This window comes from Nomia melanderi, chromosome 13, assembly GCF_051020985.1.
Source record: "Nomia melanderi isolate GNS246 chromosome 13, iyNomMela1, whole genome shotgun sequence".
Taxonomy (NCBI): Eukaryota; Metazoa; Arthropoda; class Insecta; order Hymenoptera; family Halictidae; genus Nomia; species Nomia melanderi.
In genome coordinates, this window is record NC_135011.1 from 1,197,725 (window position 1) to 1,214,316 (window position 16,592).

Below are 16,592 nucleotides of genomic sequence, written 5' to 3' on the forward strand. Positions count from 1 at the left end.
AAATTCTCTTATTCGGAAACTGATCGACAAGGACCGAGTTGGAGAAGTCGGAAAAGGATACGCGTCTGTGGCATCGCACGCTTCAAAATACGCGCACTTGTTTTTACCTAGATACGTATGTACTAAGAGCGAACTAGATTTTACCATTTATTATTTATCATTCGCGAGAAGTTATTGTGTGCATGTTAAATTAATCGTTGCTCGAGATTGGATAATCCTGTGTACAAATTTCTCACCGTCCAGGCATCATTCTCGAGCGACGTATCGATTATTCGATCGGTATTTCTTTTTTTCTATTGTTTCTTGTTTGTTTTCATTTTTGCACGAGCAACCTGGAATCTGCCGGAAAGAAATTCTTCAGGGAAAGACTTGCACGGAAGGTAGGCCGAGATTTGTGACAATGTTCCGTGACTACGTAATGTGTCAATATTGCACTTATCCCGGCCTATCGGAATGCAATGTATTCCATCGAGAAACGAGAAGGCGAGCGAGAGGACACTCGAACGAAAAACGAGGGAAATGAGAGAGAAACGATGCAGCAACATCAATTCGATTTATATCGAGGATACCGGCAGGTCGGGATGTGGGCATTATTTGTGGTTAAATCAGATCAAATTGCACTCATTCCGGCCTGCTGGATCTGCTTGATTAATCATCTGTTCCTTGTGTTCGGTTCTCTGTTCCCAACGAAAACACCATGGCCTCTTTGTTTTCTGAAAAATCGAAACTCTTAATGCTACAAGCACAAGGTAAAGAAGCAATAAGTTCTTTAATTTTATTATCTGTAAAGTGTGTCTTGGATACATCAATAAAAACCCAAAACTATATCGACTGTTTGTATACCTGCGCAGTTCGCCGGCAGAGTTGTAAAAATTAATAAAATACAGAAAAGTATGCATTTGAAAATAAACAGACAATTTAAGAATTTTTGGCGCTATCATTTCAACCTCTCTCCCCAAGCTTACCGTACATTGTAGTAATTCGTCGATCTACTTCGCAAGCACTTCGAGACGTTATTAAATATACTTGCAACAGTTTCGAAATGAAATTTTCTTAAGAATAATTTTCCTAGTCGAACGACGACGAAGCGATGATTCGAGAGTAAGAAGTATAACGTTAAGTAGCGTTGCACTGATTGCAAGGGATTTAATTTGTTGATATATTACGCAATTAAAAGCGACGCAGCCGTGACGTTCGCGATAAATCACAAATGAGTCCGAAAGGGAACGTGATTTTGAAAAGGGAAATCGTCGTTAACAAGTTTCAAATTCATGGCTATCGTAACCGAGTCTTTTGTCGGCGAACGTACAATAAGAAATAACATTGCAGGGCGATTTTCTTATTCATCTGCGTGAAAAAGCCTATTATATTTTGTACGGTTACCCAGAGAAAGAGAGAAAGAGAGAGAGAGAGAGAGAGAGAGAGATTCTATCTACGTATTATCTGACTCTTTTTAACCTGTCCAAGATACACAAGAAAAAAATAAAGGGAAATTTATTGAAAGGAAGCGTGGAAAAATTACGCACGAGGGGTTACATTACGTTCGATCGAATAAGAAAACACAATAAAAGCAGTGGGGTCGTTCCCGATGAAACACGAATCCTGTTTTTCATTCATATTCCTCAGGTAGAAGACGTGCGGTTCAACGTGGTGCAAGCATCCCCCTTTAAGAGTCTCACGGTTTGAAATAAAACACCTGGCTTCTTCCCAATATGCGCAGTATATAGTATGCACGTACCCTACGTGTATATGTACGTGCACGCGGCCACCAACACGTTAGAAAAGGCTGCGCGAAAGAGCGCGCGTTTATTCGTCCACGGGACCGTATTCTCACGGCAAAAGAGAACTACTTCTCTCCAAGGACTGGTTTTGGCTTCCTTATAAACTTTATTCAATTCTGTATAATATGCTAAAGGGTACACTTGACGTGTGTACGTGTGTGCGCGCGCGTGTGTGTGGCCTCGCATCTACATGTACGTTGCATACATCCACCATTCGTATGTTAAACAATAAATGCACTGAAAGAATCTATCTTGTAGATACAACTGTGCGCAGCTGCTATACCTGTGTACCCTAGTGTACCTCTATGCGCTAATTCGTTGCAAAAAAATTCGGCACCTAAACCGTCAGAAACGTGGTTAGGTGTTGTATCTTCCAACGGAAAATTTCATCGTAAGATTTCTTTAATTTGCGTTCGTTGTTAATAATATTAGTTATTGTACTAGCTCAGTGGTGAATATTATTATTGAGATTTAAATGTAATTATTTTTGTAATATTCATGTTTGTTGTCTAATGATTGTACGTAACTAAATATGTGATATTCAATGTTTTATAGATTAGTATATCGGAGGCTAGTTTGATACTTAATATTTTGTTTATTATAAAAGTAAAATCTATACTTTAACGAATTACGTTTAGAGTTTAACGAGCCGTATTAAGTATTGAATGTTTTTATTTCATAACGCGAGAGTACTTGCGAACATTCAAGTTCCTTTTGCTTTAAATATTTCTTTAATGTTATAGTTTCCCGCTTTTTTCTATTTTGAAAGTATACTTTTCAAAATGCATGGTCCTAGGTATGCAGTTATCATTTTAAAAAAGTGAAATCTTTGTTACAGTATTAACTTTGATCTTAATACAGAGCATTTGAAATCTGTTGTCCCTTGGTAAAAATACAAAGCCTGCAGGTAGGCAACCGAACGGTATACCAGTAGAAACGACGAAAGCGTCTAGGTTACTTGTTCATCCAATAATGCGTTTTTTTACGGCTTAGCTCTATTCTCCGCGAGGTGGAAAGACATAAACAACAACACAAAGCAGTTTCATATGACAGGATTTTTATTTTATTACACCTTTAATATATTTGGATGACGTTCAATTGACTTTTGTTTGTAAACAAGTGTTAAGGAGTCGTAAAATGAATCACTTGAAACGTATTCCGTACAGGTTAGTAGGGTGCTACTTTGCTTGAACAATTACTTTGTTTACCAAATTTATAGAAACATTAATTGGAACAAATGTTTAACAGATATCCATGCTGTTGGTTGCAACACTCACAGTTATTTTCATCAACGTTAAATTCTGAAATACAAATACCACCTAGGATAGAACGGGGGCCAACAGATATCTTGCATGTAAATATATAAAAATGTCTTATAGTAAATCTTTTTTAAAATTTACAGATTTACATAGATCTGGTTTTATTATTAAAGGCTCTTGAGCGTACGGTGGACAAATGTGCAACAATTAACCGAACTACAATCACTAATGATTTCTATTTATGTCCACGAACCAAAAGCGAATTTTTTACTTATTCCTTGGCCTATGAATCTGGTAGAAAGACAGCACATTGGATACACAAAGAACATAGAGATCTGTTTCCAAAACATCTTTCAGTACCCCCAATTGAAGTACATATTATGTATTATAATCAGCATCTGTCTATTACAATTTGATGTATAGCGATACTTAACTCTTGTTTCTGTAATTTATAGGCATATTTACCACCAGTGGTTTATACAGATGAAAGTCAAGTGTCGGAAGAAGAGCTTTTACAAGCTATATCAAAATTAAAAGTGTCAGATGCATTAGATATTTACAAGCTGCTACCAAATGTTTCCAATACAACCAAACAAGCTCTTTTAGAATTATTATGTTTTTCCAATGCGGATGCAGATATGTTTACGCCATATGAATATCAAAAGTGGTTTTTCTTATTATCAAAAAACTCACAGTGGTCGTAAGTTTTGAAAGCAATAAGCAGTTATTATGCATCTTTAATAATTTAAATTTTTTAGGCATTTCCCAGTGATTGAGGACTTATATAAATTTTTGTCAAGTCAAGAAGATTCAGTAACAGTAGCTAAAGCTCACAATGCCATGATACTTGGCTATGCAAAGTGGCAAAAAGTATAGTAATTTTAATTTACTTATGAAACAATTTCTCCAAAAGGAATTTATTATTGAAAATTAATCAAAATTTTTTAGATTGAGGAAGCTTGGTTACTGTACCAGAAGTGTATAGAAGATAATATTCCATTAAATGTTACTACACACAATTATGTAATTCGGATACATTCAGAGCTGTTTCAGATTGTAGATTACGATTCATTATTAAATATTCTTAGACGTATGAATGACAAAGGAATTACACCAAATGTTAGAACTTTGAATGCTGCTCTTTATGCGCTTTCTAAATTACCAGACCTTGAACAAGCCAAAACTCTTGCAATACATTTGCTCATAGAGTTCAAAAGACTGAAAGTAAAATTGTCGTTAGCATCGTACATGCATACCATTGCTATATTTACTCGTGAAAGTAAATATTTTTGGTATCTCAAGCTTAGTAATCTCAAGATCATTATTACTTTAAGAAACTGCATTATTTTTCTTTTATAGGACGTTCTGGATATGATGCCTTCAAAAATATAATAGAATCTATTCCAGAAGAGGAGATGGCCATTCAGGATCCAGATGATGGACAATTTTTTGTTCAAGCTATAGGTTTGGCTTATAAATACTTATGTTACGCAAGTGGTGAAAAAATAAACAATATTCTTTTAGTTGGAAACAATTATAAATTTCAATATTGTTCACAACAAGTACGTTGTTTTTTCGATTGTTCATGTGACTTACTTGACGATTACATTATTTGATAATATAATTTGCAATTACAGGAGAATAGGTATTTCTTCTCGTACTTAATGCTGTTGTTGTCAACATGTTCGATTGAAGAATTCTTTACGATTTACCATAAAGTTGTTCCATATTACTACTTACCAGAGTATAAACTTTGTGTAGAAATCTTATCGTTTATACAACTGCATACACCGAAAGAAGTAGGAGAATATTTAACCACATTTTGGTCGGAATTGGAAAGGTTGCGTTTGACAAACACAGATCTTGGTTTCATCGCATTGGAAACGATATCGCGCAGCATTTCACAGCTTGAACAGCCGTTGAAAAGAATGTGGGCAAATGCAGCTATCAAAATGTGGAAATCTATAAAGGTTGAGTATTTACATACCTGTTGCGTTGGAACGACACTATAAATGAAATATAAAGTAATGTATATCTAAGACAGACCTCACGTTTCAGCATGAGAAGACGGTAAAAAATGTTCCTACTTCTTTAATTGGTCATATAGTGTTACTTTTATTGACAAATAATAATGTGGATGAAGTTCGGAATATTTTAACATACACCATTAAGAATCTGAATTCATTTATGCCAACGATGACCAAAGATCAAGCACATGAATTATTCGTGCTATGTATTTCAAATAATTATCTTACAGAAGCTCTTGTATGTATTTATAATTGTTCTCTTCGCATTCTGGCTTTAAAATTATATATATATATATATATATATATATATACGGTAATTTAATTCTTTTCTTTTTCAGCTTATCCTCGAATACAGCGTAAATGTAGGATTTCAACAAATTGCTGACATGGCTAAATTATTGTATAATAATAAAGGGCTCGCTGCCGACGAGCGTGAAAAATTGATGACTATAATAGGAGACGATTTAGCGGTCTCATTGTATGAGATGAACTTGGAATAATATCAATTAGTCGCAATAAAGAAGTATTTATAACAGTTTCTGATTGTATATTTGTCTGTATCTCTTTTTCGTTACATTTAGCACAACTTTAAATTATTACGTTAACGCGCTTTACGAAGTTTACGAAAGTTTCTTGGCTGTTATTGGAAATTCGTGTTATATATACAAGAATTTCAATCAATTTGTCATTCAAAGAATAGAAATTACTCGCGTCATTGGAAGATATTAATGTCCTTGTCCCTCTAGGTAGGGTACGTACGATTAGTAAATTAAGTTCTGCAGCAGTGGGAGGTACTATCCTCTTGTCACTCAAATACTTATTTCCTGCATTGCATAGCTTAACATCGTAACTCACTCGACCGTTTGAAAGACTGGATTGCTACGGCACCTAACGACACGAGATACCAGAACGTTAAGCCGCAAGAGGAGATCGTTCGAAAGGAGTTTCTCCTCGTATACACCGATTTGAAGAAAACAGAAATCGCTCGGTCTCATTCGAGAGGGGGAGTAGCAGTGATGGACAAGAAAGGAGATGATCCGCGTCTTACATTGGAGGCGGTACGTGAACTGATAACGAAAGATGAACCGAACGTGAAGATCAGCAGTGTAGAGGAAGAACATGGGTCGGGCAGAGGTGACAATTACACGTCTATGCTCTACCGCATTCGGGCGAAAGGGCAACAGCAGAGGGATGGTAGAACCGACGATTGGATAAATTACGAATGCGCGATCATTTATAAAGTTTTGCCCCAATCGAGGGAACACCGGGAGGCGTTTAAAAGTGAACTACTCTTTCGCAACGAGGTGGCATTCTATACATACGTGTGGCCTGCACTGAACAACTTGCAAATAAACAATAGAAATGTGTTCAACGGTGTTGCCAAAATATACGCAGCGCGAGACGATCTTATCGCCATGGAGGATCTACGAGAAAGGGGCTTTAAAATGGCAGATAGAAGGAAGGGGCTTCAGCTTGATCATTTGAAGCGCGCCTTGAAAGCGTTGGCCGGCTTTCACGCGCTCAGTTTGACGCTCCGAGAAACAAGGCAAGTTAAACATTATCCGTTCCCTTTCTCTTTTCTTTTCTTTTCTTTTCTTTTCTTTTCTTTTTTCTCGCTCTTTCCACTCTTCCATTTTCCATGAGACATCTTTTACACGTTTACAATAAATCAAGTAATAATACCTACACTTTTTTACATATGTACATAATGCGTGTTCCGAAGGTCGGAAGAGTTTGCAAGACTGGCCGACCCGGACGGGGGTCAAGGCGTACGGGAGGTGTTTTTCCGAACAGAGAACGAAGATTGGTATCGGCAATATTATCGAGAAGCTGCGAAGAACGCCATCGAAATGGTATCGAAGGGTCTTCCTTCCAGCATGGAGCACAAAAGAACAGAGATAATGGAGAAATTGCAAGCGTTCCTCCACGAGGACGTATTTTTCCGTACAATGACCGAAGTCGCTGCAGTTAGAGGGCCTCTCACTGTCTTTTGTCACGGCGACTGTTGGACTAATAATATTCTTTTTAAAGACGACGCCCAGCCAAACGAGGAGGTACGTGTTACAGAGTAATTGTTCACATCTTTGGTTCGCTAAATGAATTCCGTCAATTTTGCTTCCTACAAATTCCGTATAAAAACGTGAAAAACTTGTACGTGTATTAGGTCAGGTGTGTTTTGTACAGAACCGTTCGACGACAACGTATACCTCGTAGGTCCACTTTAGCTAGAATTTAAGTGAGAATATGAAATTATAACATCTATGTTTGTTTTTCTTTTTGTTCTTTTCTTTTTCGTTTTTTTTCTGTATACTTTTATTATATAAATCTGTAAGATTCTTATATTACGATTCTCGTGTTCGTCACCGCTATTTACCACGATGCTTGGTTTAACCGGTAAATCGAAAAGATTCTCGTCGCTTCTCTAGTCGTTCCGTTGGGAAAAGAGTTGCTTCGTCGTATTATAAATAAATTATATTTCACTCTTCGCGACAGAATTGGTTGTGGAATTTTCTCGCGAATATTAATCCACGCGTGAACATAATTTCCTTGATACAGAGAAAACAGAGATAAACGCACAGCGAGAAGATATCGATCTTAATCCGTTGTTTCGGTTAGGTGAACGGTGTCGCGTTGAAGTGAAATATATATATAGTGATTGCAATGTTGCGAATAACGCGGTAACGTTACAGGACGTCTGTTTGGTTGATTTTCAACTAACCAGGGTTGGCTCGCTCGCTCTTGACCTCGTTAACTTTCTGTACTGCTGCACGAGCGGCGAGATCAGACGGGCTCACATGACACAGCTTCTTCAGCATTATCATTTCCACTTGATGTCCTCGTTGCGCGTCCTCAGCCCGGAGCATCCAGCGAAAGATCCGTCTGTTATGTGGGAACTGTAAGTAATGCGCTGTAGTTTGTTTGTAACAAGGGAGAGGAGAGACGTTAATGTCCCCGTCCGTTTAATCCCTGTGTGGCGACGGTGTGTAGATTAAACGAGGAGATACGACGGTGCGGACGCTTCGGAATAGGTATCGCGTTGGATATTCTACCGATCAGCACGTGCGAGAGCGAGGAAGCGCCGGACATGTACGAGAAACCGGAGACGAGCAAAAAAGAACAGACGATACGAGCACCGCCTCGCGGAGGAGCCGAGTGCACGCGACTGATGACTGACTTAGTTTTGGAACTCGTGAACCATCACGCGCTGTAACTCGAGCATTAACAGATATCCCCGAGTAACCGGAGTACATTCTTCTTTACGGTTTGCCGAAGTAAATCAATGGTGAGACTGTACAATTTCACGCGTAGGCGAGTCTAATCGAGAAAGAATCGGTCACGCGACCGATCAACGTTAAACAGTTTAAACAGCTGCGTACGAGCGGATGTATGGAAGTGTGCCCGAGAATATTTCTACTCGAACCAGGTTTCTCTGAGAACCTACGGCTAGCGCCGTAGGAAATTTTCAAACGATCCTGGACCACGACGAATGAACATGGACTGAAGCAAAGAATTATTACTCTGTATCGCAGAAATAATATATTCAGTATTAAACATTTCATTTATATTTTGTTTCACTTTACGTTCGTGTCCCTCCTTGTTACGACGACATACCGCGCGCGCTATCACAACAGACAGCTACAATTTTAAAAGTGGCTTACAAAAAGAAAGTTACGCCTGTTGCGGAGGCGTATGCGCTGCTGGTTGTTGGGCCGACGCTTGAGGGCTCGGCGGTTGCTGCTGCTGCTGCTGTTGCGCGGCTGGCTGCCAAGGTGGGTGCTGATTCTGTTGCTGCTGTTGCTGTTCTTGAGCCAGACGCTGATGCGCCTGTTGCCTTGCTCGGAATTCCGCCGCTTTCAGTTGCTCCAGGTGAAACTGTTGCCTCTCCGTGATCAGTTGCTGCCTCTGATACTCGAGACCCTCGCGTTCCCGTTCCATCGTGGTCTCCAGCTCTTCGAAGTGACGTAATTTAATTTCTAGCTTCTTCATCTGCGTCTCGACGAGCAACGCCACCAGCGATTTTATTTTACGCTCTTCCACGGCGGCCAAGTGTTTCGCCTTGACGGCGGCTGCCGCCAACGCGGCGGCGGCTGCCGACTGCAGCTGAGCGTCTCGCACCACCTGGTTTACACCAAGAGAGTCCCATTAGAATCAAAGCGCGGTGAAACCATACGACACCAAACGAAATTGACTTTACCTTGTCTTTCTTCTCTTTCGCCTCCATAGCCTCGACGTCCACGGGTGTTTTCGTGTCCTCCTCGGCTTCCTTCATCTCGTCCTCCTTTTTACTAATGTCTAATTGAGTCTGGTCGACCTCGGAATCCTTCGGCTTCTCTTGCTCCTCCTTCTTCGTTTCAATCGGCGTCGACGTCGCCGAGTGCGGGGACGTGGCCGCCGCTGTCGGCACGCTTCCAGCCGTCGAAGGTGTCGCCGTGTCGTCCGGAGGCTCGGGTGGTCCTGTGCCGGCTATTCCCGATTGCGCCAAGCCCGCAGCCGGGTCGAATTTGCCTAAACATAAATAATACACTCAGAGAGAATCCTTCGAGCCGCGCCTCAGAACCGAAAGACTCAGTACCATCCGAGTTTGCACTGGCTTGGACGTTCCTCAGGTGTTGGTCCAACAAGGCGGCCGGCACTTGATCCTTGATAGCTGCGAACTCCTCCATGGCAGCTTTCGCGGCGCTCGCTGCCACTCTGGGATCAACAACGGATGCCAAAAACGCAACCGTGCTCATCACTGGATTCCCTGCCTTCGAGAAAGGCACCGGTTGATAGGCCAGCGGACCCAGACCTTCCGGCCCTCCTTCCTCCAAATACGGGTCCTCTATTGGGAGCCGCAAGAAGTGCAAAATGCACTCGTCCTGGGTTCTAGAGCCGACGTGCTCGCAAACTTTGTTCCAGTCATCCTTGTGTAACTCTAATCCTTCCAACAACAACAACGTCTCCTGCTCCGTCCAGTCGCGAGTGGCGCCGGCAGCTTGTTTGTTCTTCAACACCGCCGGCTTCCTTGAATACTGATCTATCTTCAATCCGAAGTTCGCCATCGCTCCGGCTGAAGCCTTCTCTTCTGATCCCATTACGTTCGACTTCTTCTCCAGGTCGAGCAAAGTCTTCGCGGCTGACGGTTGCGGCGTCTTCGGCGGGTTCGGATTCACCGGAGCCAAACCAGACGGTGTATCCGACAGTACATGGAAATGTGACGTCGGCGGGGGTCCCATAGGCGTCGGTCTCGATTCTGCGTCCACCTGATAATTGATGAGTCCCCATTGTTCTAGAAACGCGTGCACACGCATAATCGCGCATACGTCCCCTGCCAAATTGCGCCTGCAGGCCGTCGACGTGATGTACTCGGTGGGATTTAATCTGTAGGTATCGATCATGAAGTTTCTATAAGCCAAATAGATCTCCGGTGTCTTGGACTTGTTCTTGCCATTGAAAAATTCCGACAGAGCTCTCTTCTCTATAGTGTGGATCGAGTTGTAGTCGAACCAGGCGGAGTAGCTTGGAACAACGATGTGATGAGTTTGCTCCGTTACGTTGTCCTCCGGTTCGTCGCCTTTGCTCCCGTCTCCCCTTTCTTTGCTGGCATCTCGTTCCTCTCTGTCCTGGGTGCTCTGAGAACTTCCCTTGTCACCTTCCATCGGTTCGTCTAGGTCTGCCATGTTACCAGACTTTAGCGGCTGAAGTTCGTTGTCTTGCTTTTTACTTCCTGTACTCGTTAAAGTAGCACCGCTCGCTGGAGCGTTACCTTGACCTGTAACCGGTGGGTTCGTTGGTGTGGCAACCACTTCTACGATCCGAGGTTCTGCCGGAGGATCCTCCATTCCTTGCGTGAGATCGTCTTCCTCCTCTCCCACGCCACGAGATTTCTTAGGAGTCGCTAGTGACGACGTCGAGGAAGCACTTTGAACACCCGACGGTGCTCTCGCGCTTTTACGTTTCCCCGGTTTCGGCGGCGGGCTGGGTGACCGTTTCCGTTTCGGTTTTTTCGCTGAAGGTGGCGGATGCGACGGCTGAGCCATTAAATCCTCTACCGATAATCTGTACTTGTGTATCTTCTTCTGACCGTTCTCGTCTATTTCATAATCTTCTTCGTTCATCCACTCGTTGTACTGATCCAAGTCTAGCGCCCACGTTGCCGATACCTTGTACACTGATTTTACACTGGCGTTCGTCAGTGTCCCTTCTGGAAAGTCCCAGGGAAGATCTAAACTAGTCCAAGAGTCATAACTATCTGGAAAATAATACCAATGAAGGAGAACGGATCTTTCGCGCCTCATACACGGCCGTGCGTATTCCTCTTCCATGGGATCCACGGGGGGATAAATTATATGCGTGGCATCCGCTTCGTTTTCCGCGATAGTACCCTGGTGTCTTCGAACCGCTTCTTTCACTTTTGTCGCCGTCGACTTATCTACATCCGTTCGTACATATATACTTGGTATGGACAAACATCTGTTCTGAACCAGAGCCCGTTCAGCTGCCATTAACATTTCCACTGTTCTATCCATCCGAGATCCTGACTGAAAAATCATTTATGCACAAATCAGTTTCGTATTCTCCTTTGTGACGCGTAATAGTTACCTTCCCAACAGGAAAATCAAATCTACGCCATCCTTGCTCTTGCTTAAAACGATACGCGGTAGCAAGAATGTGACATAAACCACCTCCTGGTTTAAAATCTAAGAAACATTTCATCTGAAAGTATCGACAGTTATATCAATTACAAAGTGACACTGCAATTGTAGAATTTTGTTTAGTTGTAATCAACGATAAGCACTTACAGGAAGCCTGGTCATAGGTGGTTTTGAAACATTTTTTCCTAAATTGTCTTCTTGGAATTGCAACAATTGCACTATCAAAGTAGCTAAACTTTTATTATTGGGAGGGTCCGTTTGTACATACTGTAAAATATAAAGTACAGAAAATAATGATATCATGAAACAATTAAAATTATATAAGTTTATTGGCCAATACCCTTAAATATTAAGCAGTGCAAAGATATAAATTTCTATTTCACATAGATATACGCGTACATGCAAAGTGTAACACAACAACACTATATTAAAAGACTATGGTATTTGACTTTACTATAAACAACATGGAAAATACAAAATACACGTCTTGCATTGCACAAAAAATAATTCGGTTAATTCAGTTTAAGTGAAAGTAAAAATCTCCAATGTGTAGTAAGAAAATCACATATGCAAATCATTATTTGTATGCACCCAAAAAATTCAGCCTGAATTCTTGTAATTTCAATCGTAAATTCAGCTTTATTATAACAAAGCTGGCATAGCAGATTAATCATTAAAACGATAATTAAAATAAAACAGTATCAAAAGGCTCCAATAGAACATATAAATCATCGTTGAGTTGTTCTTGGAGGTTTGACGCCGGATGCTTTGGACATACCTTTTTACAATTTTTTAACAACCACTGTTTCACTCCGTCGAGTTGTGTAAGAATTTCTTGGGACTCGAAAAATTTTGCATTGGGACCTCCGTCCTTTTTCGGTCCTAATGCGAGCATTTTTCACGAAATATTGACTTAAAAAATTATCAGATACGCTATAAGAGAGAACGCCGCGTTTGTTGCAAACATGACACGCCTCTGAAGTTAGTCGGTACTACGGCATTTCTATGAATACGCTTCCCGACACAAGTTTAGAAACTTCCAGAGAACAGTTTTAAACATATTCCTTTGTTTACTAACGAACAAAATTCACTGTCGAAAAGATAAGGAAATAGTGCTTGCTATCCTTACAACCATTAATGTATAACCTCCATTGAAAATATTTATTTATGGAACGAAGTTGTACTAATAGTGACTTCGATGATTGGTAAACGTGTCCTCGCGGGACTTTTAATATGGCGGATCAATGTTTTCCGAGCACAGTAAATACTATCAAAGATGAGATAAACCTTGTCTGAGGTTAATACTATCTTTAATAATCTCATTAATACTATCTTTAGTATTAATTTTATAATTAGCTCCAATCATAACCTAAAATAATTGAACTTGTTGTATTGGGTTAATTAGAATTCGGTATGTGCAAGGGTTCATAAAGATACCATGTACCCGTTAAACTGCGAGAATTTTAAATATTTTAATAATGGATAATTTCAATGTTTTTATTTTCAGTAACAATAAGTATGTCTAATGAAGAAGATGTTGACGTGAATAAAGAATTTGAAAATTTATTGTTTGCCGAGGAAAATGCTCAAAATGAAGGTTACGAAGAAGGTTATGAGACTGGCAGGCAACAATTAATAAAAGGATTTCATCTTGGGTATCACAGAGCAAGCGTCATAGGCGCGCTATTAGGATATTATTGCGGTGTTTTGGAACAATATTTAAGCACCGATAAGTCTGATTCGAAGAAAGCAGTTTCTGTTGCAAAAGAACTTCTTCAAAGTATTTATAATTTTCCACGATTCAATGATGAAACCACAGACATATCGAATACTGTAGATAACATTAAATTTAAATATGCCAAGTTTTGTTCATTAACAGGCACATGTGCTTTGTACCCAGAAACAGATAAACTTGATTTTTAGTCAAAAAAGCTGTTATAATATACAGCAAAGGGAAAATATTTTCTAAAATAACTTTTGTTGTCCATAAATTCCTTAAACATCATTATGTATGATAAACATTTTGAGGAAATCTTGAATTTTATAAATACCTATGACAAATTAATAAATTGTCATATAGTTGATTTCATCACGGATAACTTGTGGAAGACATGTTTACCAAATGAACTGAGATTGGAATTAGAAAGAAATGAAACAAACTGCAACCATTGGACAGAAGATGACAGTCATCCTATACTTAATCAATTTATAAAATTGACTAAATCTCTTTCTTTACAATCATGTTCCACAGAAATAAATTCAAAGGATCTTATAGATGTATTACCAATTATCAGCAATTTAAATAAACATAAATGTGAAGGCATAAAAACAGAATTTATGAATGTTAAAAAATCACACGAGGTTGAATGTCTGGGGAACATTGTAGGAACAGTAGCAGCATCAACCAAGAGCTTGGTAATAGATGCTGGGGCTGGTAAAGCATACTTGTCTACCTTCTTAGCTAAAACTCATAATGTTCCTGTCCTTGCAATAGATTCTTCTCAATCCTGTCACAAGGGAGCAATTTGTAGACAAAACAAATTAAAAAAAAAGACAAGAGATTCTAAAAATTTGGTATTGACAATACTCTATTGTGTACTGGCCACATTTTTATTTGATCCTAAGATATAAATGTACTACATTTTTTTCTAGGTTCAGTATGTTGTGAACGAAATAAATGAAACTACAGACTATATAGCAATGATAAACAATAACTTTCCTGAATGGAAGTTTGATAATAATCTTATATTAACTGGTTTACATGCTTGTGGTTCTCTTACTCATTCAGCTATCAAAACATTTTTAACCACAAGAGATATTCAGCTTTTATGTATTGTACCCTGTTGTTATCATTTGACAGATGAAACTTTAAACGAGAATATTAATTTTTCGAAAAATGCTAGAATGTTGGCACAACAATCCATTGAAAGAAGTACAAAAAAGAAGTCTATGTCTTCATCATTGTTCTACAGAGCAGTTTTGCAAGTGATTCTTCATTCCATGGGTATAATGGTGTTTGTTATTGTTGACATAGTTTCTGTTACTAGTATAATATTTATTATTTTGTTTATTAGGTATTTATAACGCTAGAGTAGGACGCGGGGGACCTTTAAACGACTTTCCGAGTTACGCTCGATGGGCACTCTTAAAAATTGGAGTACAATCTCAAGAGGTACAATAGTAGTAGCACAATAATAGCAACAACAAAGAAGAAAATAAATGTTTTATTTCTACAGATTCCATCTTCGGAGGCGTTAGAAAGTATTTATAAATTACATAAACAGTTATCTAAACAATTTTACATGTTCCAAATGTTGCGAATACACACGAGTATTGTATTGGAAGCAGCAATCATGTTGGACAGGATAATGTTCTTACAAAAGAGTAATTTGTGCTCCAAACTTGCTGTGTTACGTTTATTTGATCCCGTTTTGTCGCCCCGGAATTATGGCATCATGGCAATAAAATAATATAAAAGTACAACCTATGCAAGAATTTTGAATAATTGTTTCATACACAGTATGATAGTTAAAATGTTGCATTGAAGTATCAATTAAATAATTCCACAAATGTTAGAACGTTGTGATAAATAATACATCTCGTATGAATTCAATAGAATCACGATTTATGAATTTCAGTGGTTTGAAGATAGTCCAGAACAGATGTATATCCCTCTTTTTGCACTATTGTGGCTAAAATTCCTGTTGGACGAAGACCACTCCTAGTTCTGCATATACTGCAATTACAGAGACCACGACACGGTGGACAAGCCCAGTTCTAGAAGTTAACAGAATGGTTATAAAAACAGTAATTAAAAAAGAAACCAGGAACCAATGTAATCGAAACACTTACAGGATCTTTCAATGCTTCAAGAGCACTTTCGCCGTATCTTCCTCTCAAGCAAGGTCCACAAAATTGTCCCCTAACTCCAATGCATTCTCCCGATCGGCATACTGTTTTTGTGTCCATTGTCTTCTGCCTGCACTGATGACAACTGGTACCATTAACCTTACAATACTGTTTATTCATACTTCTATCTGCTATGTTATTTAACATGCTCTCCGTGATCTCATCAACGGATGGTATGGTTGCTGGGTCGTATGGTGCTTTAGATATTTTGCCTCTCCTCATTGCATCGAAATCAGCATCATCATCATCATCGTAATCATTCTCATTCTCATTCTCATCCTCATTATCACTGCTGCTTTCATACTGTTCTTCCTGATCGACGTCGCAGACTCCCATCTTCATTAGATCGAGCGATCGTTCGAACGGTTTCGCCCACGGGAATAAAACCTGTAGTTTACGCTTGCTACGCCTAACCCCGTTCAATTCTTCGTTGCATCCACTTCTCGATCTGCTTCTGGTGTTATACGTTTTGCGGAATTTCAGCCGTACACGTTTACCTTGCGCGTCGTCGTCATCGCCGGCACTGGAAACAGTTCTGCGCCTCTTCCTCGGCGGTTCGTTCTCCAAATTCTCTCGACTCCTAAATTTCGCTTCTAATTCCTTCACTTCGTTCGCCTGAGCCTTTATATCTTTAAAGAACTCGGCAAGCTAAAAAACACACCGAAAAGGAATCAAACGATCGAGCTCGAGTGCAGGTTAAACATTTGAACCGTAAACTTGCAGAAATACTCACGGCGGCATTCTTTTCAGCTATATTCCTTCTCCGAAGGTCGTCGTAATCGTTTTTATCCATATCACAACTGTCTATCGAACTCGATCTTCAAACGGGAACAGTTAAAACGACATATCGCATAAACACACCGGATCGAACCGCTGATTCTCGTTCAAATGTTATTGTGGGTTACCCCGTGCAACATGGCGCCTCGGAGGGGAAATTTGGCGGGCAAAATTCCCGTGACGTGTACGATGCAGTTATGTACG

The 16,592-nt window shown here is 39.7% G+C and overlaps 6 protein-coding genes across 10 annotated transcripts; 4 read left to right on the plus strand and 2 right to left on the minus strand.

Moving 5' to 3' along the window:
• The first annotated feature begins 2,065 nt into the window (after positions 1-2,065).
• Positions 2,066-5,605, plus strand: LOC116431445 (small ribosomal subunit protein mS39). 3 transcript variants are annotated; one of them, XM_031986886.2, is made up of 12 exons: positions 2,066-2,172; positions 2,620-2,688; positions 2,775-2,947; positions 3,030-3,135; positions 3,214-3,411; positions 3,496-3,740; positions 3,799-3,910; positions 3,989-4,319; positions 4,400-4,602; positions 4,678-5,010; positions 5,099-5,305; positions 5,406-5,605. In XM_031986886.2, the coding sequence occupies exons 3-12, from the start codon at positions 2,919-2,921 to the stop codon at positions 5,565-5,567; spliced, it is 1,926 nt and encodes a 641-aa protein (XP_031842746.1). In that variant the 5' UTR covers positions 2,066-2,172; positions 2,620-2,688; positions 2,775-2,918; the 3' UTR covers positions 5,568-5,605. The 3 variants fall into 3 exon arrangements, with proteins under 3 accessions (XP_031842746.1, XP_076229228.1, XP_031842745.1); XM_076373113.1 differs by lacking the exon at positions 2,066-2,172 and having other exon boundaries at positions 2,546-2,688; XM_031986885.2 differs by lacking the exons at positions 2,066-2,172; positions 2,620-2,688 and having other exon boundaries at positions 2,695-2,947.
• A 478-nt stretch (positions 5,606-6,083) lies between these two features.
• Positions 6,084-8,632, plus strand: LOC116431453 (uncharacterized). The gene is made up of 4 exons (XM_031986909.2): positions 6,084-6,613; positions 6,791-7,121; positions 7,758-7,963; positions 8,056-8,632. Exons 1-4 carry the CDS (start codon positions 6,084-6,086, stop codon positions 8,276-8,278), a joined length of 1,290 nt encoding a protein of 429 aa, XP_031842769.1. The 3' UTR covers positions 8,279-8,632.
• On the minus strand, positions 7,818-12,631 carry mor (SWI/SNF- related protein mor). 2 transcript variants are annotated; one of them, XM_031986880.2, is made up of 7 exons: positions 12,481-12,631; positions 11,850-11,969; positions 11,650-11,763; positions 9,641-11,588; positions 9,263-9,573; positions 8,727-9,186; positions 7,818-7,961 (listed from the first exon to the last, which is right to left on the minus strand). In XM_031986880.2, exons 1-6 carry the CDS (start codon positions 12,595-12,597, stop codon positions 8,737-8,739), a joined length of 3,060 nt encoding a protein of 1,019 aa, XP_031842740.1. In that variant the 5' UTR covers positions 12,598-12,631; the 3' UTR covers positions 7,818-7,961; positions 8,727-8,736. The 2 variants fall into 2 exon arrangements, with proteins under 2 accessions (XP_031842740.1, XP_076229227.1); XM_076373112.1 differs by lacking the exon at positions 7,818-7,961 and having other exon boundaries at positions 8,590-9,186.
• A 229-nt stretch (positions 12,632-12,860) lies between these two features.
• Positions 12,861-13,625, plus strand: LOC116431458 (uncharacterized). 2 transcript variants are annotated; one of them, XM_031986918.2, is made up of 2 exons: positions 12,861-12,999; positions 13,210-13,625. In XM_031986918.2, the coding sequence occupies exon 2, from the start codon at positions 13,221-13,223 to the stop codon at positions 13,623-13,625; it is 405 nt and encodes a 134-aa protein (XP_031842778.1). In that variant the 5' UTR covers positions 12,861-12,999; positions 13,210-13,220. The 2 variants fall into 2 exon arrangements, with proteins under 2 accessions (XP_031842778.1, XP_031842777.1); XM_031986917.2 differs by having other exon boundaries at positions 12,963-13,113.
• Positions 13,626-13,709: 84 nt separating this feature from the next.
• On the plus strand, positions 13,710-15,172 carry LOC116431455 (putative methyltransferase-like protein 25). The gene is made up of 4 exons (XM_031986911.2): positions 13,710-14,276; positions 14,355-14,706; positions 14,777-14,874; positions 14,939-15,172. The coding sequence occupies exons 1-4, from the start codon at positions 13,710-13,712 to the stop codon at positions 15,170-15,172; spliced, it is 1,251 nt and encodes a 416-aa protein (XP_031842771.1).
• Positions 14,911-16,496, minus strand: LOC116431457 (uncharacterized). Its single transcript, XM_031986914.2, has 3 exons — positions 16,345-16,496; positions 15,555-16,259; positions 14,911-15,479 (listed from the first exon to the last, which is right to left on the minus strand). Exons 1-3 carry the CDS (start codon positions 16,402-16,404, stop codon positions 15,321-15,323), a joined length of 924 nt encoding a protein of 307 aa, XP_031842774.1. The 5' UTR covers positions 16,405-16,496; the 3' UTR covers positions 14,911-15,320.
• Between the last annotated feature and the right edge of the window lie 96 nt (positions 16,497-16,592).